This window comes from Bos mutus, chromosome 13 (genome assembly GCF_027580195.1).
Source record: "Bos mutus isolate GX-2022 chromosome 13, NWIPB_WYAK_1.1, whole genome shotgun sequence".
NCBI classification, from domain to species: Eukaryota; Metazoa; Chordata; class Mammalia; order Artiodactyla; family Bovidae; genus Bos; species Bos mutus.
Genome location: NC_091629.1, coordinates 46,815,985 through 46,837,909, shown reverse-complemented (window position 1 = coordinate 46,837,909; position 21,925 = coordinate 46,815,985). Strand labels below are relative to the sequence as shown.

The 21,925-nt window shown below is 49.8% G+C and overlaps 1 protein-coding gene across 1 annotated transcript; it reads right to left on the bottom strand.

The window, feature by feature from the left end:
- Window positions 1–3,301: 3,301 nt before the first annotated feature.
- Window positions 3,302–18,755, bottom strand: BPIFB6 (BPI fold containing family B member 6). The gene is made up of 15 exons (XM_005887891.2): window positions 18,656–18,755; window positions 16,247–16,346; window positions 15,106–15,210; window positions 14,509–14,658; window positions 14,300–14,363; window positions 13,832–13,892; window positions 12,942–13,033; window positions 11,847–12,020; window positions 10,670–10,723; window positions 10,140–10,313; window positions 9,334–9,401; window positions 5,760–5,805; window positions 5,105–5,168; window positions 4,634–4,710; window positions 3,302–3,334 (listed from the first exon to the last, which is right to left on the bottom strand). The coding sequence occupies exons 1-15, from the start codon at window positions 18,753–18,755 to the stop codon at window positions 3,302–3,304; spliced, it is 1,362 nt and encodes a 453-aa protein (XP_005887953.1).
- Window positions 18,756–21,925: the final 3,170 nt, after the last annotated feature.

The following is a 21,925-nucleotide window of genomic DNA, read 5'->3' as shown; positions in this document are numbered from 1 at the left end:
CAAAAGCTGCTCTGAGCATTCTTGTTAAGTCTTTTTGTGGACGTGCATTTATTGTTCATTTCTCTTGTGTGGCCAACTAGGAGAGGGATTGCTGGGTCCTAGTAGTGCCTGTGGGGCTTCCCTGGTGGCTCGGTGGTAAAGAATCCATCTACCAATGCAGGAGATGCAGATTTGATCCCTGGATTGGGAAGATTCCCTGGGGAAGGAAGTGGCAACCCACTTCGGTATTCTTGCCTGGGAAATCCCATGGACAGTGGAGCCTGTGGGGCTACAGTCCACGGGGTCGAGAAAGAGTCGTACCTGACTCAGTGACTATGCAGCAACAAAATGAAGTAGCACATGTCCACAGTGAATTTTCTTAAGTTTTTTTACAGGGCTCTCCCAGTGCTACTGCTCATATTCTTGCACACTGGGTACTGCCAGTATTCTTAAGACTCCATTAGAGGGAGGAGGAGGGAAAGCTAGCACCTAGCTTTCATTGAGCAGTTATTGTCTGCAAGGCACTGATGTGTACAAATCGGTCCAGTCATCATGATGACCAGGAAGGTCAGCATATCATAGCTCCTGTCTTACCCTCAAGGAGCCAGGGCTCTCTCTCCAAGGAGAAGCCACCGGCCCAAGGTCACACAAGAGTCCAGCCGACCTGTCTGACTCTGATACTCACCATCCCCCTCCCCCTTTAATTTTAACACAGTAGATTTACAATGTTTTGTTAGGGACACTCATCCTCTTAACCACGGCCCAGGCCAGCCCTTCTCAAGGGAAGAAAAGGCTACCTACTTTCTGGTCTGCCTTATCTTCCCCAATTCCTTCCAGATCCCACCCCAGTGGAGACCCCTACAACCTCCCCCCACCCCCACCCAGCTCCCTAGGCACCTGCAAGCCACCTCAAGCACCAAGACCCAGTCAGGGATTGCGCCTGTCGATGGTAAAGATGAATGAAAATGCATATCTCCAGGCCTTACACTGCAGCCCTGACTCAATAGGTCTGGGGTGGAGGGCTCAGGAACTGGCATGTTTAACTTCAATCTGACGTGTAGCCCTTGGAGAACCCTGGGTGATGTGGAGCCGCGGAAGGCACTAGAGCAGGGGAGGGGCTGAATGGCAAAGAGTACCCCTGGGCATTAGGACCTAGAGGGAAGCCCCTGTAGCCAGAATTACTGAATCCAATTCCTGACTCTGATCATTACCATCTCAGAGCCATAGTTTCCCCAACCTGCAAAAGGGCTGATGTTAATTAAAATTGTCCACTCTCACCTGACTGGTCTGGCTGTGGGTACAGGTGTCCAGGAAATAGGCCTTAGAGCATTAAGGAAAGGCTGCCAAAGGTGCCTGAGAAATTCAGATGATGGCAAGATCCCTGGGAGGCCTTCTTGAAGTTACTGCAGCTGAGAGTGGGCTGGGAAGGGAGAAGGCAGGCTGGGTGGTGACTGGTGTGGACACAAATCTGGGGCATTGGTGGGTGGTCTTCAGTTCCCCCAGGGGGCTGCATGGCAGGCTTTGGGGGTCGATAGTCATGAGTCCAGGATCAAAGACCTGGCTCTCCTCCCTCCTTGCTCTGTGACCTTGAGCTGACCACATACCCTCTCTGGGCCCCAGTTCTTTAAATAATGGTGATGCATCTTGTTGCTGAACGTGGTGTGAAGAAGCAATGAGACTTGGACTCAGGCAGACAGGGTTCAAGCCCATCCCCACATGCAAGTGTGCCCTTGGGCGCTGGCTTCATCTCTCTGAGCCTCCACTTCCTCATCCAGGGTTGGGAGTCTTGGAAGTTGAGCAGTGCCCATGGGCAGAAAACCCCCATTATTGCCTCTCTAGAAGCTGGGGTCACAGCACAGGGCTCCCCTTGCCAGCCCAGCCCTCATTTTCTGCCCAGAGTAAATCCAGGGTAACTGATCATTCAAAGAAGGTCGCAATGAGATTAGAGGTCAAAGTACTCAACCCCTTTCCTATTTCCCAGATGGGAAAACTGAGGTCCGGGGAGGAGCTATGGTTTGTCCAAGGCCACGTAGTGTGCCCCTGGTTGTGCCAAGGCAAGAACCTGGTCCTCCTGACTCAGCCTTTCTGCCTTGGTTTCTCCATCTGTGCACTGGGCTGGGGAGGGGAGCAGTGAGTGTACTGTGTGAACATCTAAGGACAGGATTAGGGGAGTGGAGGAGCCCAGGCACGCCTAGGATCAGGCATCAGCCACCCACAGATTACCCAGGCATCTGTTTGTGCCAGCCAGTCTCAAGGCCACCATTGTCCCAGAGCCAGGAGATGATGGGTGTTGAGATTAAGGTCGACTCTGAGGGAAAAGGGGACAGCCCAGGCACCCAGGCCAAGGCAAGGGAGGGGCCCTCCTTCCTCGGTGACATGGCTCTGGGCCAGGCTGGTACACAGACCCACCCATGGAGACAGAGACCTTCTGACAGACGCAAACAGCAACACATGGACCATGGACACGTACGTGGGACCACCATCTCAATAATTCCCAGGGCTGGAGCAACAGCCAATCAGAGGGGCTCTGAAGTACCTTATTTTTTTTCAAAGTTACAGGTTTTGGGGTTTTTTTTTTTTTCAACATTCTAGTAAATGATACTGATTTTGAGAATCCACTTAGAATGCACTTATTTTAGATTGTGTTTTTAACTTTGTTATATATAAAAATACATTCACTTTAAAGAAGGGTCAGTTTGAAGAACAGCGTCAGTAGGTGGCCCAGATGGTAAAGAATTTGCCTGCAATGCAGGAGACCCAGGTTCAATCCCTGGTCGGGAAGATCCCCTGGAGAAGGGAATGGCAGCCCACTCCAGTATTTTTGTCTGGGAAATCCCATGAACAGAGGAGCTTGGTGGACTATAGTCCATGGGATCACAAAGAGCCAGACATGACTGAGTGATTGAGCACACACACACACACACACACACACACACAGTGGGGATGGTCACCCTCCCCTTATAGGGTTACTGCATAGATTAAATGAGATGGTACAAGTAAAGCTCTGAGCATGGCATTCAGCAGGTACTCAATATATGCTCAAGCCTGCCCCTCAGACCCAAGCTGCTCTTAGATCCCAAAACCCATTGAAGAGGAAGAAAAAACACACATCAATTTTCTACAAATAAAGAGGTCAAAACATCAAATGTTCGTTAGGGCCTTTCTCCTGTTTATTGCCAAGTCCCCAGCCCCGTCCTGCCCTGCTCACTCCTCATCAGCCCCAGTGGAAGGGGGCCAGGCCCACCCAGTTCCAATCAGGCTCCTCTGCTGGGTGTAACTAGTGGACGGTGTGCAGGCAGCTGGCAGGCAAATCCTGTCCCAGTCAGTCCAGCTTCAAGTTCAGCACCAGGGCATTCTGGCAGGAGAAAAAGGGCCAGGAGCAGGTGTGGGGAACAATGAGGGGCCACCCAGACACAGACTGGGATGGACAGGGGTGTGGTCAGGAATGAAATCAGCTCAGTGTTTAAGAACGAAGGATGGACTCTGTGGGGAACGGGTGGTGATTTGGGAGAATGTCATTGAAACATGTATAATATCATATAAGAAATGAATCGCCAGTCCAGGTTTGATACAGGATACAGGATACTTGGATCTGGTGCACTGGGATGACCCAGAGGGATGGTATGGGGAGGGAGGTGGAAGTGGGGTTCAAGATTGGGAACACGTGTACACCCGTGGCAGATTCATGTTGATGTATGGCAAAACCAATACAATATTGTAAAGTAATTAGCCTCTAATTAAAATAAAATAAATTTAAATTAAAAAAAAAAAGAAGAACGAAGGATGGGGCACCCCTGGTGGCTCAGTGCTTAAAAAAAAAAAAAATCTGCCTGTCAATACAGGAGACACAGGTTCGATCTCTGGTCCAGGTAGATCCCACATGCCACAGGGAAGCTAAGCCCATGTGCCACAACTACTGAGCCTTTGCTCTATAGCCCAGGAGACATAACTACTGAAGCTTGTGTACTCTAGAGCCTGTGCTCTGCAACCAGAGAAGACACTTCAGTGAGAAGCCTGTGCACTGCAATTAGAGAGTAGCCTCTGCTTGCTGCAATTAGAGAAAAGCCTGTGCAGCAATGAAGACCCAGAACAGCCAAAAATAAATAAAGAAATGTTTCAAAAAGGAAGACTGGCCTTAAGACCCTTCATCTCTCTGAACCTTGAGTTTCTCAACAATCAAGTGAGGAGAAGCACCCCTACCTCCCGGAGTAGAGAGATCAAATGAGAAAAAGGTCCATTTAATGCTCCAAGTGCAGTGCTTGGTGTGCAAGGCAAAGCTAATATTTATGGAGCACTTACTGTATGCCTTTAAGTGAATTATCTCCATAAATCATCACAACAGCTCTCCAGAGTGGATGCTATATTATTCTCTCTATTTGAGATGACAGAAAAATAGAAGCACCGAGAAAGAGGAAGCAATTCGTCCAAGGTGGCAGAGGAGGACAGTAGCAGAATTCATGTTTCCTTCAGGGGATCCCTGGCTAAGGGCAGCCTCCAGATTCTGAGGGGCAGGGTCTTGCTCAGGGGATTGGCAAGACTGTACTGATGGCCGCTGCCCTCCTTAGTCCAATGCCCTCCAAGTTGAGAATGGCAGGCTCTTGCTCATTGGCCAGAAACATTGGCTGAACTAGCCTTTCCCACCTCCTTTCCTCACCTCAGTTACATCCAGCTCTGCCAGGTTGTAGTTCATGTCCAGAAGGTCAGGCAGTGGGAACCCGACTTGGAGTACATCTGAGAAATATAGGAAGAGTTATTTCAGCCTACCTGCTCTGCAAGTAAGTGGCTGCCTGGAGCAGCATAGTGGGAAATAGTGCAGTGATTGATTGATGATGTCTGCCAGTTGCACAGGCCTAGACACCATCAGCGAGATCACCACGGACTTGCATCCTACGGCGGAGTCAAGATCTGACTTCCGGTATCGGGTCAAAGGTCAGAGTCCAAGTTGTTGAAGGGGCCCTCGTCCCCAGGCAAGTGATATTAACATGACTTTAGCCTCAAAGATTCAGTATTGACTATCTACTCCCTTTTAGGTTTCCTCATTTGGGACCAGTGGAGGGCCTTTGAGACCACCCTTGTGACATCCTTTCCTGCTCAGAGTGCTTCTTGGCACCAGCAAAACCCTCACCATTGATGACTGGGATGTAGGCTTCTTGGAGAAAATCAGTGATGAAGCCAGTCAATTTCTTCTCCTGGCGAGACAGAGAGAAAGAGAAGATACCCTCATCCCATCGTTCCATTAATTCAACAGATTTTTTTTTCAGCTCTTAGTCCAGCTGAGTCCAAGGACCACAGGAACGAATTTTAGAGACATCAAATCACATCAAAACTGCATCTGACTGTTACACTGTAGACTGATGCCCTTCATTTCTGCTTAGCTCCTGTTCAGTCCATGGGGTCGCAAAGAATCAGGTAACGACTGAGCGACTGAGCACACACTACTCCTAACTACATCAGGTTCTGTGTTGGGCCCTGAGACTACAGAAACTAATAAAAATAGCACCTGGGCTGGGCAAACAAGCTCAGGTTGCTGCTATGCACAACAATGCTTTTAAAATCAATCTAGGGAGATGTCCAGATTCTATCCAGAAAAGAGAACAAAGACTCAGAGAAGCAAAGCAATTTTCCCAAGGTCACACGGTCAGTCAGGAGCCCCAAACCCCACAATGACCTACTCTATTCACTCTGCCTCCATTTCAGAGCTCTACCCTGAAATCCCAAGGTGAATAGGCCCAGTTTTTTGCTTTTAAGCCAGACCAGGCAGAAGTACTTGGGATACTTACCTTGAAGGGGCCAATCGATGAGGACTTCCGGGACATGCTCAGTAATCTGCAGAAGAGAGGGAACCAGGGAGGAGGAAGGGCAGTCAGAGCACTGGAGAAAAGGCATCTCAAATACCCCCGGCTCCTCTCTGATGGGGAAGTCCCCTTATAGCCTTCACACTAGGCACTCCTAAGTCTGTTTACATGCTACCTGTGATGGGGCACTCACCACTTTTTCTTACAGCCCATGTTGTTTCCCACAGCTCAAACCACTGACTTCTCTCATTGGTCCTGACTCCTCTCTTTGGGACCCAAGCTCTGTCTATTGCACCTGCCCAAGGCCAGATATGCAGAGGTTTGCAGCTCAGTTAACCCGTTGCAGACTTCCGCAGCACACAGAGCTGGGGTCCTTCACAGGGTCCCTCCTCTGCACAGCTTCTGGTGGCACTAATGCATCTTGGCACCAGAACAGGCCATATGACCATCATCTGCTGGTTCTATCTTCCCAACATCTATTCTTTACTCCAGTAACAGAGTTTCCATTTCCTGAGCCTCTCTATCCAAGGCATTACAGTGGGGTGAGCACATCACCCAGACCTGGCCAATCAGAGCATTCGCTCTCTAGAGTCATCAGTTCAGTTCAGTTCAGTTGCTCAGTCATGTCTGACTCTTTGCGACCCCATGGACTGCAGCACACAAGGCTTCCCTGTCCTTCACCAACTCCCGGAGCTTGCTCAAACTCATGTCCATTGAGTCAGTGATGCCATCCAACCATCTCATCCTCTGCCATCCCCTTCTCCTCCCGCCTTCAATCTTTCCCAGCATCAGGGTCTTTTCCAATGAGTCAGTTCTTCGCATCAGGTGGCCAAAGTATTGGAGCTTCAGCTTCAGCATCAGTCCTTTCAATGAATATTCAGGACTAATTTCCTTTAGGATTGATTGGTTGGATCTCCTTGCAGTCCACAGGACTCTCAAGAGTCTTCTCCAACACCACAGTTTAAAGGTGCTTCAATTCTTCAGTGCTCAGCTTTCTTTATAGTCCAACACTCACATCCATACATGACTACTGGAAAAACCATAGCTTTGACCAGATTGACTTTTATTGGCAAAGTAATGTCTCTGCTTTTTAATATGCTGTGTAGGTTGGTCATAGCTTTTCTTCCAAGAAGCAAGCGTCTTTTAATTTCATGGCTACAGCCACCATTTGCTTTTGTGATTTTGGAGCCCAAGAAAATTAATTCTCACACTGTTTCCATTGTTTCCCCATCTATTTGCCATGAAGGATGGGACCAGGTGCCATGATCTTAGTTTTTTGAATGTTAAGTTTTAAGCCAACTTTTCACTCTCCTCTCTTTCACTTTCATCAAGAGGCTCTTTAGTTCTTCACTTTCTGCCATAAGTGTGGTGTCATCTGCCAGGAGGTTATTGAAATTTCTCCTGGAAATCTTGATTCCAGCTTGTGCTTCATCTAGCCCAGCATTTCACATGATGTACTCTGCATATAAGTTAAATAAGTAGGGTGACAATATACAGCCTTGATGTACTCCGCTCCCAATTTGGAAGCAGTCTGTTGTTCCATGTCCAGTTCTAATTGTTGCTTCTTGACCTGCATGCAGATTTCTCAAGAAGAAGGTCAGGTGGTCTGGTATTCCTGTCTCTTTAAGAATTTTCCATAGTTTGTTGTGATCCACCCAGTCAAAGGCTTAGTCAATATAGCAGAAGTAGATGTTTTTCTGGAACTCTCTTGCCTTCTGAATGATCCAATGGATATTGGCATTTTGATCTCTGCTCCTCTGCCTTTTCTAAATCCAGCTTGAACATCTGGAAGTTCACAGTTCATGTACTGTTGAAGCCTGGCTTGGAGAATTTTGACCATTATTTTGCTAGCATGTGAGATGAGTGCAGTTGTGCAGTAGTTTGAACATTCTTTGGCATTGCCTTTCTTTGGGATTGGAATGAAAACTGACCTTTTCCAGTCTTATGGCCACTGCTGAGTTTTCCAAATTTGGTGGCATATTAAGTGCAGCACTTTCACAGCATCATCTTTTAGTATTTGAAATACCTCAACTGGAATTCCATCACCTCCACTAGCTTTGTTCATAGTGATGCTTCCTGAGGCCCACTTGACTTCACATTTCAGGATGTCTTGCTCTAGGTGAGTGATCACACCATCATGGTTATCTGGGTCATGAAGATCTTTTTTGTACAGTTCTTCTGTGTATTCTTGCCACCTCTTCTTAATATCTTCTGCTTCTGTTAGGTCCATACCATTTCTGTTCCTCTACTGAGCCCATCTTTGCATGAAATGTTCCCTTGGTATCTCTTATTTTCTTGACGAGATCTCTAGTCTTTCCCATTCTATTGTTTTCCTCTATTTCTTTTCATTGATCACTGAGGAAGGCTTTCTTATCTCTCCTTGCTATTCTTTGGAACTCTGCATTCACGTGGGTATATCTTTCCTTTTCTCCTTTGCCCTTCACTTCTCTTCTTTTCTCAGCTATTTGTAAGGCTTCCTCAGACAACCATTTTGCCTTTTTGCATTTCCTTTTCTTGGGGATGGTCTTGATCACTGTCTGCTGTACAATGTCATGAACCTCCATCCATAGTTTTTCAGGCACTTTGTCTATCAGATCTAGTCCCTTGAATCTATTTCTCACTTCCACTGTATAATCATAATAGATTTGATTTAGGTCATACCTAAATGGTCTAGTGGTTTTCCCTACTTTCTTCAATTTCAGTCTGAATTTTGCAATAAAGAGTCATAGTGATTAGCTTAGAGTTGGTCATGTGATCCACACTAGACCAATGAAAACAGCCTTTGAGACTTTGTTAGAACTGTTAAATAAGAGGTCTCTCTTCTTATTGGGGTCACTTTGCCACCAATTGGGGAGCAGCTGCCTGAGAATGTCCAACAAAGTAGACAGCAAAAACCAAGGGAAGAGAGGGATAAACTTTGAGAATTTTTGTGCACCTAGATCCAGCCATGCCTGAAAGGGGAGAACTACTGCTAGAGATTTTAATTATATGACTCAAAAGTCCCTTTTGGGCTTAAGCAAGTTAAAGTCAGAATTGTCTCTTACAACCAATAGAATCTTGGCACCCAACACATCAGACAAGAAATTATAACAAACACAAAAATTATTCAGCAATTGAATACAAAACTAGACCTCACACATAGATAGAGCTCTATAATTGTTGACTGTTATCAGTATAAAGAAGGTGTTCCTAGAGAAGGTCATATTTGAGGTGGGCACTGACTAGCAGGTGGCATTTGGATGACATGGGTAAAAGCCTGTTCATGAAAAAGGGAACATGATCACATGATCAGACTCACTGTGCAAGAGCCTAGTGGAATAGTGGGAACGGTGGTGGGAGAATTTCAGAAGGGCCTTGAAGGCCAGGCTAAGATTTGACAAAAGATCATGCACACAATGGGGAGCCATTGAGAGTTCTAGCAGGCATAGAGACCAGAGAAGCCTGGCAGTGTGGGCTGTGCTGGCTGGGTCAGAGGAAGGCCCTGGAGCAGGAAACCAAGTGGTCTTGGTGGTGCCTAGGCAGGGGTACAGGGATGCCAACCTGGGCAGCAGACTCCTACCTGTCCAGAGAGGTGGTCATCTGCAGCCGGTCTTCATGAACTGAGTACTGGATTTTCAGGTTGAAGTGCTGACACAGAGTAGGGGGAAAGCAGGAAGAAGGCAGTGGGTCCCCCATCAGGGCTGGTAAAACCAAGGGCTCTACGACCTTCCCAGAACCACCACCACTGCCAAGACAGAGCAAGTGTCTTCCTCTCTGCCCACCCCACCCTCAGGACCTGAAGCCAGCAGTCTCCCCATTCCCCTAGCCCAGGATCCTCATCCTCCCTGTACCCAGCCCACGACAGCACTATCAGAAATCCCGGCATGATTGTGGGTCCCTGAACATACCATGTTATTGCTCCAGGCCACATCCTGTTACTCTGTCTGGAGTACCCTCCATCACCAACCTCAACCCTTTCCCTGGCCAGATCCTGTTCAACTTTCAAAACATAGCTCAGGCATCACCTTCTCTAGGAAGTCCTCTGTGATTTCCTCAAAATAGATTTGCAATCTCTTTAGGTTCCTATAATTCCCTGAGTGAGACTTCACTGCCCTTATAGATGCTAATGAATGTCGGAGGGTGGGAAGTTGAACAGGAAAGAGAGGGAGGGAAGGAGGGAAGAGAAACAAATATCTTTCTAGTCATTTGGAGGTTCAATTATAGAGCCCAAAATCAGACAGTAGGTGACAGTGCCCAGAAGGTTATGACCAAATAATCAAGATTAACTAAGAGCCCTTCAATCCATTACTTGACTATGAGCTAAAAGCCCACCCTCCAGCTTCAAATATCCATGAGTTGGGCTTAGCTGGGAAAAAGTCCACTCACAGTTTCCAGGACAAAGAGGGATACAGGCGGCTTGTCCCGCCGCCGTGCAGCAAACATCTCCAGGGTGCCGTGGAGGTGCAGCAGGCTCTTGCCTGTCTTCATGGTGACCTTGGGGGGCTTGTTTATCCTGATCTGGGTCACCAGGGGTTTCGGCTTGGGATAGGCTTCAGCCACCTACAGAAACCAGGAAACTCCCCTCAGGGCCAATCCTCAGACTGGTGGTTTCCATTGAAACTAGGAGTCTGACATGAAATAGGTGATTTCTGCCTTGGAAGTACTATATGCAAAGGCTGGAATATGTCTATCAGGAAATAAAGGGAACAAAACAGAAAATCTGACTATTTCTATATTGGACATAGAAAGTACAATGCACAAAACCTGGGTGTTCCTGTGGGGGCCCAAAGACTACTTTACGGAGAAGTTGGGATGATTCCACACTGGACAAGGGAGACATGGTATTGAAAATCCATTTGCCTGGATGGAGAACAGAGCAGGTGATTGCGGTGATTATGGATAGCTGGGGCACTTACTTTAGGGATGAAGCCAGCCAGTGTCACAGTGGTTTGGGGGGGCAGCTCACCGATCTACAAAATAATAGTCAAGGTTAGGATTACTGAAGGCTTCCCTGAGTCATCCTAACAAACCTCTCCTCTGACTTAAAAAGGCATGCCCTCTGAGGTCCTTCATCAAAATAGTTATCACTCTTTGATTAAGTAGATAATGAGCGCCTGGAGAGCCCAGACTGTGGCTCACACATTCCAATGCCCATAGCTCTGAGTACAAGATCATGCACTAAGAAAATTTTGTTTGATGAAAAAGTAGACAGAGAGATGGGAGAATGGGTAGATGCAATGGATCAGAGGATGTGGGTGAAGGGATTCATAGATGGATAGGTGGATGGAGAAAAAGTATAAACATATAAGTGGGTGAATGGATGGGTGGATTGATGGATAGGTGTTTGTGTAGGAGAATGAATAATAGATAGCAGGTGGATGGCTGCATGGAGGCATGAAAGGAATAATGGAGAAGGGAGGATGGGTGGGTGGGAAAATGGTGGAATCATCTGATAAATGGATGGGAGAATGGATGATGAATGGATTGATGGGTGGAGGGATGAATAGAAAGGTCCACAAATGGATGGGGGGTGCATGGATGCAAGGATGAATAAAGGGATCAGTGGGGATGAATGAATGAATGGATGGATTGATGGCTGGCTGGCTGGATCAGTAAATGAGTAGGAGAATGGATAATGGAGAACTGGATGAGTAGATGGGTGGGCATCTGGGTGTTTAGGCGGTAAACGGCAGATACATAGATTCATTCATTCAGTAGTATCAGCCCCTGTTCTAGGTATGGATGGTATGGAGGGTTGGGTGGATTCTAGCTAAAAGGATAGAGTCTAGGACATGACTACATAGTAACAAGACAGACTGGAAAAAAAGCAGGTAGATGGATGGACAATGCAGAAGAGTTGTACGTTGGTGGATAAATACCTGGTGTGTGGACAGTTGAATGGATAAATGAATACACAGTGGCTACATGGACAGAGAGATGACAGATGGTGGGGTGAAATGATGACAGAAATCCGTCCTGGCCCCTCCCAGTCCTAGCATTACTCACAACCCCAGGATAATTCTCAGTCTGGCAGGGACTGTCATTACAGGGGGCAGATGCAGATATCGGGGGTGTGGCCACTGGGCAGCTCACCATCGTATCCTTGACTTTTACATTAAAGGACTTCTGCAGAAGAGCAAGCTCTGCTGTGAGGAAGGCGGCCGAGAGCAGCAGCTGTGAGGAGCCTTCAGCATAGTCCTCAGGGAACTCAGCCCCTCCGGCATCCGCAAGCTGGATGGTGTTGCCCTTTTGCTGCTGCACCACAGGCTATGGGACAGCCAGGGGAGAGACCCTCAGCCTTGACCATGGGCAAGTCTCAGTCCTCCAAACAAATGGTGCTCAAACCAGCCTAGTGTTAATTACTTAGTCATTTGACTCTTTGTGACCCCATGGACTGTAGCCCACCAAGCTCCTCTATCCATGGGATTTTCCAGGCAAGGATGCTGGAGTGGGTTTCCTTCTCCAGGGGATCTTCCTGACCCGGGGATCGAACCCAGGTCTCCTGCACTGCAGGCAGACTCTTTACCATCTGAGCCAACAGGGAAGTCTGTGGTGCCCAAGTCAGCAAGTCATGAGATGGTTGAGCCAGAGCAGTGTGCAGTGGCTCAACTCTCCCAGCATACAGATGGGTAGACTGAGACCCACAAGGATAATGGAGTCAATCACTGAACCATTGGCAGCTCCTCATAGGATTGTGTAAGTAACATCAGTTAATCTGACTCTAACTGATTAGAGCCCTCGTTTACTATTTTAACCTCAAGAGAACGAGGTAAACGGAAGACAACATGCAGCCTGTAAGAGTCCCACTGGAGGAAGACTTCACAGGGAGATGACCACTTGGGATTCTTCTTTCCATTCCTGGGAGATGCAGTCACCTGGTCACCAGGGTTCTGGAGTCCTGGGTGAGGCCCTAGCCAAATCCTGCCTGCCTGCTAAGCTGGGTGCTCTCTTCTATACAACGACAGTGGGCAAGCCACTCACTGGGAGAAGCAGGGAGCCTCAGGGGTGTGGGTGTGGAGTTGGCCATCCAGAAATTAGCTCAGGATTTGGGGTTCGTACTGAGAGCAGAAAGAGAAAGAGGCCCTTTCCACCCTCCGCAACCCCAGCCCATCCACCGGCCTTGGCAGAAGCAGCCCCCACCACTCAAGCCAGTGAGACCTCTGCCGGCTGATGCCCTTTGGTGCTTACACTGAAGTCCACTTGAATGTAGCTGGGTGTTGTGGTCGGTACGGACGTCAGGACATATTGGACAGTGCCCATCTGGCCCACAGGCATGGGGGCTGTGCAAAGATGAAGATTCACTCAGAGAGACACCAGCCCAAGGACAGCCTGGAGAAGCCAGCACCAGCCAGCTGCCACCTGAACCTGGCCTGGATGCCAGGACCCCGGCCCTCTCTGTGACACAAGGCAAACTGCTTAGCATCTCTGGGCCTCAGTAGTTTCATCTGCAGAATGGAGGCAATGGTGCCTGATCTAGAAAATCATGCAACCTCATATCACCCTGCAGATACAGAGCTTGAGCATTTACCAAGGGTTGTCCAGCTCAGTTCTCACAACAGATTGGTGGGGTCAGGATTATTGATTCTATTTTACAGATGCACAGATTGAGAATTGGAGGAGTGAAATAATGTCCCAGGCCACTCTGCTGGGCACATGAACCAGTTTTCCTCAGTCTCAGCCATTGGGGTTTCTCCTCCTGGTCTTGGGGAACCCTGTGGACCCCACAGTGATAAAGGTTCCCTTAGCAAAGGGAAGGGTGGGGTTACTACTGGAATTGCTCTTCGTGGTACAAGGTTTGTGGATGAGCTATTGTGAACAAAGGCTGCTGTCCTTGGAGTCTGGGAAGGTAATAGATGGAACACTGGGTGGAGGGCTGAGAGGTAAGGACCCCAGAGCCCCTCAGGGCCTAAGGCTCCCCATCTGGGCATTTCAGGGAGGAGTGGACTCCATGACCTCAGACCTCCTGTAGTCCCAAGGCCAGGCCAGGAGCAGGTACTTGAATGGGGAGTGGGACATCCAAAAATTCTAGCCATCCTGCTGACCCCATGTGGGAGCAAGGCATGGCTAGGGCTACATACCGTTCAGGCTGGCCCACTTCTTGTTCACATACACCAGGACTGCATCAATGGCAGGGCACATCTGGAAGAAGAGAAAGCGCTGGGCTGAAGGGGGCCCTGAGTGGAGGGCCCCATTCTCACAGCTGAATGTTACTCCATGGGGAGTCTCAAGGGCCCTGGTGGGATAGAGACTGGAGGGGAACCAAAGCCACAAGTCATACAGAAAGTCAATGGCAGAGCCCCAGGGACTGGTACACTCAGCAGGGTTGGCAAGCTGTGTGATACCAGCTGCTGTTTTCTCCTCCTCTGCTTATGGCAGACATCACTAGCTGATCACGGTACTTCCTCTCACTGAGCCAGCCACAGCCTCAGGAGCCTCCTCAGCCGCCAACAGTTGATCGAGATCAGCAGCCGAGATGAAACGCGCTTGCCAGCCCTGGTCTAAGCAGTGCCGGGGATGAGGGGCGGAGGCTCACTCTGGGCACTCACCAGACCAGGAAGAACTTTGTGTAGGGTGCTGTCCAGGAACTTGTTGACCATTTTGGGCAGCATGCTGGACACAGAGGATGGGGCAGAGGCATAGATGGCACGAAGTTAGACACAGGACATGGCTAAGGAGTTCAGTGGCTCAGGAAGTGGGATGCTGGGTCGGGCTGGCAAGGTGGACCGCCTTCCTCCCCAACCACAAAGAACCTCACTTGCTAGGCAGGTTTGTCTTCACGCTGACCAGGATGACCTCACAGCCCTCGCTCTTGAACATGGGGAGGCCCGTCTCCTCGTCCTGCAGAAGCCAGTTGGTGGCTGTGATGTTCAGGACCACGATGATCTCCATGTTCCCACCCATGAAGCTGGAGGGGGGGCAGGCAGGCATCAGGGCACCACTGCCACTGTGGCCAGAATCTCAGCCTCTCTGAGAGGGGGAAAGGGTGGGAGACCATGCCATGGGACAGAAAGAGAGATGGGACCTGCCCAAGTTCACACAACCAGCCTTTCCTCTCCTCTCTTGCTTTGGTGAACTCCTACACATCCTTCAAAACTCTGCTCTGCTGTCATCATCTCCCCAAAGCCTTTTCTAATCCCCAGCCCCTACACCCTGTCAATATTTCTTCTGTCCCAGGCCAATCTATCAATCTGTGATCATCTGTGCTCAGGTCTGGTTCCCATCAAAGGTAGGAACCAACTTTGCATTATCTCAGACCACAGCATGGTACACAGTAGGTACTCAATCAATGGGCATATAAGAGTGAGACAAAGAGGCCATTGTCCTTTCCCTCTCACCTCCGTGCCATACTCACCTTTTGCCGGTGATGGTCATGCCCGTGGACACACACTGGAAGATGCCCACCCCGGGCATGAAGTTCATTGTGATGACAGGCACCAGCACATCCTTCACTTTCAGACTGGGAGGGGCACACATTTGAGCAGTGAGAACTGGACAGATGAGATCCCTCAACGCACTCCTCCACCACTTTGCTGGGAGGCCTTGGGTAAATCCCCCGTCCCGTGTCATAGGGATAAACCTATCTCTGAATCAGTCTGTACACAGAAAGCTCTCATTGTGGGTGAGATGACATGTGGCTTAATTTGTGACCCTGGGCTGCTCCCTTCCCTGATGTAGGCCTCGGTTTCCCCACTGACAAAAAGAGGAGGTTTGCTTAGATCTGAGTTTCTCATCACTGATGCTACGGACATTTGGGGCAAGACTATCCTGTGCTGTGGGCTGTCCTGTGCATTGTAGGATGTTTCATAGAAATCTTGGCTTCTGCTCACCACAGGGACTAGATGCACCCCCCTCCCCCACTATACAAGTTGGGACAATTAGAAATGTCTCCAGACATAGCCAGATGTCCCCCGGAGGCAAAAATCACTCCTGGCTGAGAACCACCAGTCAAGATCCGGGATAACAAAGTTGTGGCACATTTACTTCCCCTGCCCACCCAGAGCTCTTGGCAGACATTGCTAATCAATCACACTGCTATTTCCTGCTAAGTCCAGAAAGTGTCTCAGAACCCTCCCCAGTACATCATTCCACACAGCCCCTACTAATCAATCCCGTATGATGCAAGCAACGAAACTAGTTTGCACCTATCCTTAGATGATCGTTTCCATTCAGCCACTGGAGGATTTTTCATTCAATTTCACCTACATTCAGCAAGCTACTGCTGGAGTTTGACTTTTCAACTTCACTTCCTCCTCCCAATGGCCCTGCTCACAACAGGACTAGAATTGTCCCTAGTGGGTGACTGAGGGGACTGAGGTCCAGGCAAGAGCAGTGACCTGCCCAAGGTCACACAGCAAGCCAGCAGCAAAGCCAGAAAGAGGCCCCATGTCCTGTATCAACTCTTTCACTCAGGTCCTGGGCATAGCATTACCCACCACCCTCTGCCCTAACCACCACCCCCTTCCCCCGGCCCATGAAGCTCCTCCCCTGCTCACTCAGTGATGCCCTTGATAGGCTTCATCCCTGGGTGATTTTGGCCTGCCTCAGCTGCCATCTTCTCCAGGATATGACTCTCATCCATGGCATTCTGGACCTCTGGAAAGGAGAAGAGTCAGATAGACCCTCGCCTGGGCTCTTTACTGCTTCCTTCCCTCACCATTCTCTCAGGCATCCCAGAAACAAGTCGTGTGCAGACCCTGCCCTCTTCCAGCCTCATGGGGGAGACAGAGTCACCAACAATAACAGTAAAGAGTGATGAGAGGAAGGAGAGGGTGGGACGAATTGGGAGTGCAGCATTGACATACAGATGCTACTATGGTAAAACAGAGAGCTAGTGGGAACTCTCCCCCGGAGAATGCCATGGACAGAGGAGCCTGACAGGCCACAGTCCATGGGGTCGCAAAGAGCTGGACATGTCTGTGCAACTAACTTTCACTTTGTTCAGTGGGAAGCTGCTATATAACACTGGGAGCTCAGCTCCATGCTCTGAGATGACTTAGACAGGTGGGATGGGGAGAGGGCGTGGGAGAGAGGTCCAAGGGTGGGGGGGTGCATATAGGTATACTCATAGCTGATTCATGTTGTTGTACAGTAGAAACTAGCATAACATTGTATACTCCAATTAAAAATACAATAAACAATACAGTGAATTCTACTGGAAAATATTTTGGCAGAATCTATGAAAGCTGAAGATATACATATTCTATAACTGTGAAATTCCTCTACTAATTACATACCCAACAGAAACATGCTTGTGTTCAACAAAATGTGTATTTTGGAATTAGACATTGTAAAATAGCTGTGTTTTTGAGTACCACATAAAAATTCATCATTAAAAGAAGAAAAGGTGATGAGAGCCAGTACTGCCAGTACTGTGGTTACGACTCCACGTTCCATCGCAGGGAGCGCAGACTCAATCCTTGGTCAGGGAACTGAAGTCCCACATGCCGTGGAGTGCAGTCAAAATTTTTTTTTAAAAAGCAAAAAAGAAATATATTGTAAATAAAAGTGATGAGAGCCATAAAAAGTACACACAGCTAGAAGAACCACATGACAGGTTTGGGCCGGTAAAGAAAGAGCTGGGGAAGGCTTTCCAGGAGGAGGTAAGCTGTCAATTGGTCCTTAAAGGAAGAATAGGATTTTCACCAGGAAACAAAGGGGTAAAGGAGGTGGCTCAGGGCAGAGGATGCACCAAGGGCAGAGGCGGAGAGAGGGGAAGGAGGTGGCGTGGCGAGGGAGGAGAGAGGAACACGGGGTGGCTGGAGTGGGGAGGGCAGGACTAGACTCTGGAGCAGTTTCCAGGGCACATCATGGAGGCCTTGAACCGCGAGTGAGAGGGCCGACTTTATGCTGTAGCCCAGACACTCTCAAACCGGGGTGGTTAGGGAATTCAACTTGGAGCTTGTTAAAGTCGAGATACTGTGCCTGAAGCCAAGACATTCTGATTCCCCAAGCCTGGGGGCCCCCACCCCAAATGATACTGTGCCAGAAACACCCTATAATAGTCACAGGCTAGTTCCCAGAGGGGGACAAATCCTGAGCTGACGAAATCGTTAGCTCTTTGGGCCTGGATGTGACTTCCCTGAGGGTCACAGAGCTGGGGGTGGAAAATACCTTTGAGTAAAGAACCCTCAGAGCCTTTTCATCTCAATTTCATCTGAAGTGTGTTAGTTTCTGAGTCGTGTCCGACTCTCTGCGACCCCATGGACTGTAGGCAGATTCTTTACCATCGGAGCCACGGGGAGTTTGTATCACAATTTCATTTGATCCTGCCCCAAAAGGACAGTTTACCATTTTACATTTTTTTAAGTATAGTTTTTATTTATTTGGCTGCACTGACTCTCAGTTGCAGTGTGCAGGATATGTAGTTACAGCAGGCAAACTCTGAGTTGTAGCCCCTGGGATCCAGGTCCCTGACCAGGGATGGAACCCAGGCTGCCGGCACGGGGAGCTCGGAGTGGCCTCTGGACCACCAGGGAAGTCCCGCTAATTTGCCTTTCTTTACATTTTACATTCTCTGAGGAGCACACTGGCAGCACAGAGAGGGTGACTGACTTGCCTGAGGCCACAGAGTCAACTGTTGGCAGAGCTGGGATTTGGCTCATGTCTGTCACCCCGATGACCTGCTTGTGGACACCAACCCCTGCCATCAGGGCCAAGGAGAGGCTACAGGAGGCAGAATTTAAAGCTCTGCCTTCAACTTGTTGGGGGACCTTGGGAAGGTCACCCTATTTTCTCTGGGTCTCAGTTTCCTCTCCTCTCTGTAAAATGGGAGAATAACACATTGCCTATAAGTTTACTTTGAGGATCACAGAGCACTCAAGTCTATGTAAACACGAGCAGTCGCTACCTAACCCCAGTCACACACCTCCCACACCCTCTGCCAACATCCAGCGCCAGCTCACCGCGATTCAGGACGTCCATGCCCAGCCGCAGCAGTGCCCCAGGGTCTGCTCGCGTGGGAGTCAGCAGGCTGCAGAGCGCCAGACACAGGATCCACAGCATGGCCCCGCCTGTGCCGTAGGGCCTGAATTGGGTGCAGCTCAACAAGCCCTGGTTCTCCCGGGAGCCTCTCATGCTCCAGAGCAGACGGAGCCCCCTGGGTGATCTCGGAAGTCTAGGAGCCTTTGGACTCCAGCCAGTTCAGAGAACCTCATGCCTGCCTTCTCCCAAAGGGCCCAAGGGTGTCCGGATGAAACACCAGGCCTTCTGGAGTCACCCCAAGCAGGTCACTTCCCTCTCTAAGCCTCAGCTTCCTCATCTGTGGGCCTGATGCATTCTGATCAGCCTGCCTGATGGGGTTGGTGGGAGGTTTAGCTGCAATTTTTCACGTTTTCAGGTGTGGCTCAGAGAGCAGTGCTGGGGCCGCAGAAGGAATTCCCTCCTGGTCCTGATCCAGGAACTCCCCATGCAGTGCAGCGTGGGAATGGGGGAACCCTCTGCTTCCCTAGCCCTCCGACAGCCCGGGGCATCCCCCACCTCCCCCAGCTCAGCCTCCCTTCCAGGAATCTCAGTTCACAGCCCCTTAAGGCCCCTGGAGACAATGCCTCACCAATAGGGAAATCAAGGCATAGTTTGAACCAGCGCCAAGATCTCACAGTCAGTGAGTAGAGAATCAAATGATGACCTCTGACCTCAGATCCTTCAAAACTCCCAGGAAACCCCCTTCCCATCTCTGGGCTCCCAGACAACCTTTCTTCCTGTAGACTACTTACCAAGACCTGAAATTCTTCCAACCAGAGGCAGAGTGTTTATTTCAGGTTTGAGCTGTGGCTGAAAAGAATCAAGGTGGGGCAGCTACTGAGGCTGGTCTGTGTCACCAAAGAGGAAGAGTTCCCAATGGACTCCAGCCTTTATGAGCCTTTATGGGACAGCCGGCTCAGTCACTGACCCATAAACAGTCGTTCATTCAACTCACATTTACTGAGTCCCCACTACGTGTCAAGCAGGCCGGGCTACAGGGTACACACAGCAGAGACAGTCCTGCTTGTCCTGAATCTTAGAGAGAATCAATCGAATGGGATACAATGTGTATGAGGGATTAGGGAGTTGGGGTGGGCATCAGGGAAGGACTCTCTAAGGAGGAGATGTTTAGGCTGAGGCCAGATGCCAGTACATAAAAAAAACAAGGAGACCATCGAGCCTACAATCAACATTTGCTAAGTGAAACCGTGTTCTATTTGTCTCTTGTCCCATTCAATTTTTAGATATCTATCTGAGCTTGAAAATAATCAATCATGGTGTTTCTTCTACCCCTGTGAACAAGCCTAGTGCCAGATCACTGAAGTTCATCCTGTGGGTGACTATGGAGTTCAGCACCTGGCAGCAGAGCTTGAAGGGGCTGGGTAAAGGTCTTCTCTAGCCCTGCCCTACCCCCAAGGTGGGGAGACTGAGCCTCAAGACTGAGTGCCACCCCAGTCCCCCGATTCCCAGACCAGAACTGATGTCAGGTGTCAAGGCCACTCAGAGCAGGGATTTTTGCCCTCTTAGAATAATAAGTGGCTTGAGGAACACCCTCTCCAGTATTCTTGCCTGGAGAATTCCACAACAGAGGAGCCTGGTGGGCTACAGTCCATGGGGTCACACAGAGTTGGACACGACTGAGCAACTATCACTCACTGAGGAACACAGTGTGTTTCTGGGGCAAAGGGTCAATGCCAGGGTTTTGTTTCTGGCTGTGTTGTGCTTTTGCCTAAGCCGTCCCTCCCTCAAACAACACCTGCCTCCTCCTTGCTTATCCCTCAAGTCCTAATTTCAGCCCCTGCCTCCTCCACCAGGAAGCCTCCCCCAACCTCCAGCTCCCTCCAGTCTTGAAGACCGTAGTTGGAACCTGAGCATGTATGTATCTGATCCATCCCCCCAAGATGAGTGTTTCCTGCTGCCCAGCCCCATCTTCTACTCACACTATTTCCTCCGTCTGGAGTCCTTCCTCACTTTCTACTTGCCAAATGCTCCCAGGTGCCCCCTACCATAACTGTCCCCCCACCCCCTGCTGCCTCAGCTCAGCTCTGAGCTCCTGCAAAGCAGAGCCTCCCTTGTCTCCCACTGGCCTCAGATGGAACCCAAACAGGCACCCCAGATCTGCTGTCTCCTTGATCTTGCCCAGGTCCTACAGCATCTGAGGTTTGTGAATGTCTGGTGGCTTCCTGTCAGGTTCAGAGCACTGGGTGGGAGTCAGGACACAGATCCAAGCCCTGGTCCTGCCACCCGGTTACTGTGTGACCTCAGGCAAGTCTCTTGCCCTCCCTGAGCCTCAGTGTTTTCATCTGTAAAATGACAGGGCTGAAAAAAACACTGTCTGGGGAGAGGCCCACAGGTAGAGCCTATCCTTACCTTGCCTGGGGATGTCCTGCTGATGACTGGCCCCTGGCTCCCCACCCTGGGATGAGGAAGCCCTTATATTTGGGAGCCTGATTAGCTGCTTGGATAATTAAGGGTTTAATAAGGCCCAGATAATTATCTAGAGGCCCAGAGAACAGGAGCCCCAGTGCTCACGTGACGATTCAGCCTGTTCCAACATAAATAGCACAGAGGACATGGATGGCTGCCCCAGGGCGGGCACTGGGGAGGGGATGCGGTCGCCAGAGAGGCCATCGGGGCTCACACTGCCCCTCCCTGAGACTCAGTGCCTCCCACAAGGCTGGACACACTGTTGGCACTCATTCCGTTCATGTTTACCTAGGACCCACTGTGTGCCAGGCCTGTGCGGGGGCGAGAGATGCCACACCAAGCAAAGGAGCTGCGTTTCCGATCCTAAGGGGGCTCCTGGAGCCCAGGGGGACAGGTCATCTGCAAGTGGACAGCACAGAGCCAGGTCAGTCCTGGGGAGCTGAGGGTGGTGGAAGCCAGTGAACTGGAGGGTGGGACAGGGAGAAAAGAGGGGGTTATTCCACAACAGAAGAGCCCTGAAGCAGAGGGTGTTGGAGCTGATACCTGAGGGGCAAGCAGAGCCAGTGCTGCAAGGCAGGGGAAGGTGTTTCAGGCAAGGAATCAGTGGGTGCAAAGACCTGGGACATGTGGGCTAGACCATCATGACTGGGCCCCCTGACACTCACAGGGGGCAAAGAGCTATGGCCCAGTGGTGTGTCTTCAAGGGAGACCCTCTTGGAGGAGATGCCAGGAGGTGGTAAATGCTGGCATGAAGGCTTTCTCCAAATCTGGAAGGCAATGAAGGC

Excerpts from the sequence above, each read along its gene's own strand:
- BPIFB6 (XM_005887891.2), bottom strand. The coding sequence starts at position 18,755 with ATGCTGTGGATCCTGTGTCTGGCGCTCTGCAGCCTGCTGACTCCCACG. Across the intron at positions 15,211-16,246 it reads CCTATCAAGGGCATCACTGA|TCTGAAAGTGAAGGATGTGC; the intron begins GTGAGCAGGGGA and ends TGCCCCTCCCAG. Across the intron at positions 10,724-11,846 it reads TAAAAGTCAAGGATACGATG|ATCGGTGAGCTGCCCCCCCA; the intron begins GTGAGCTGCCCA and ends ATTATTTTGTAG.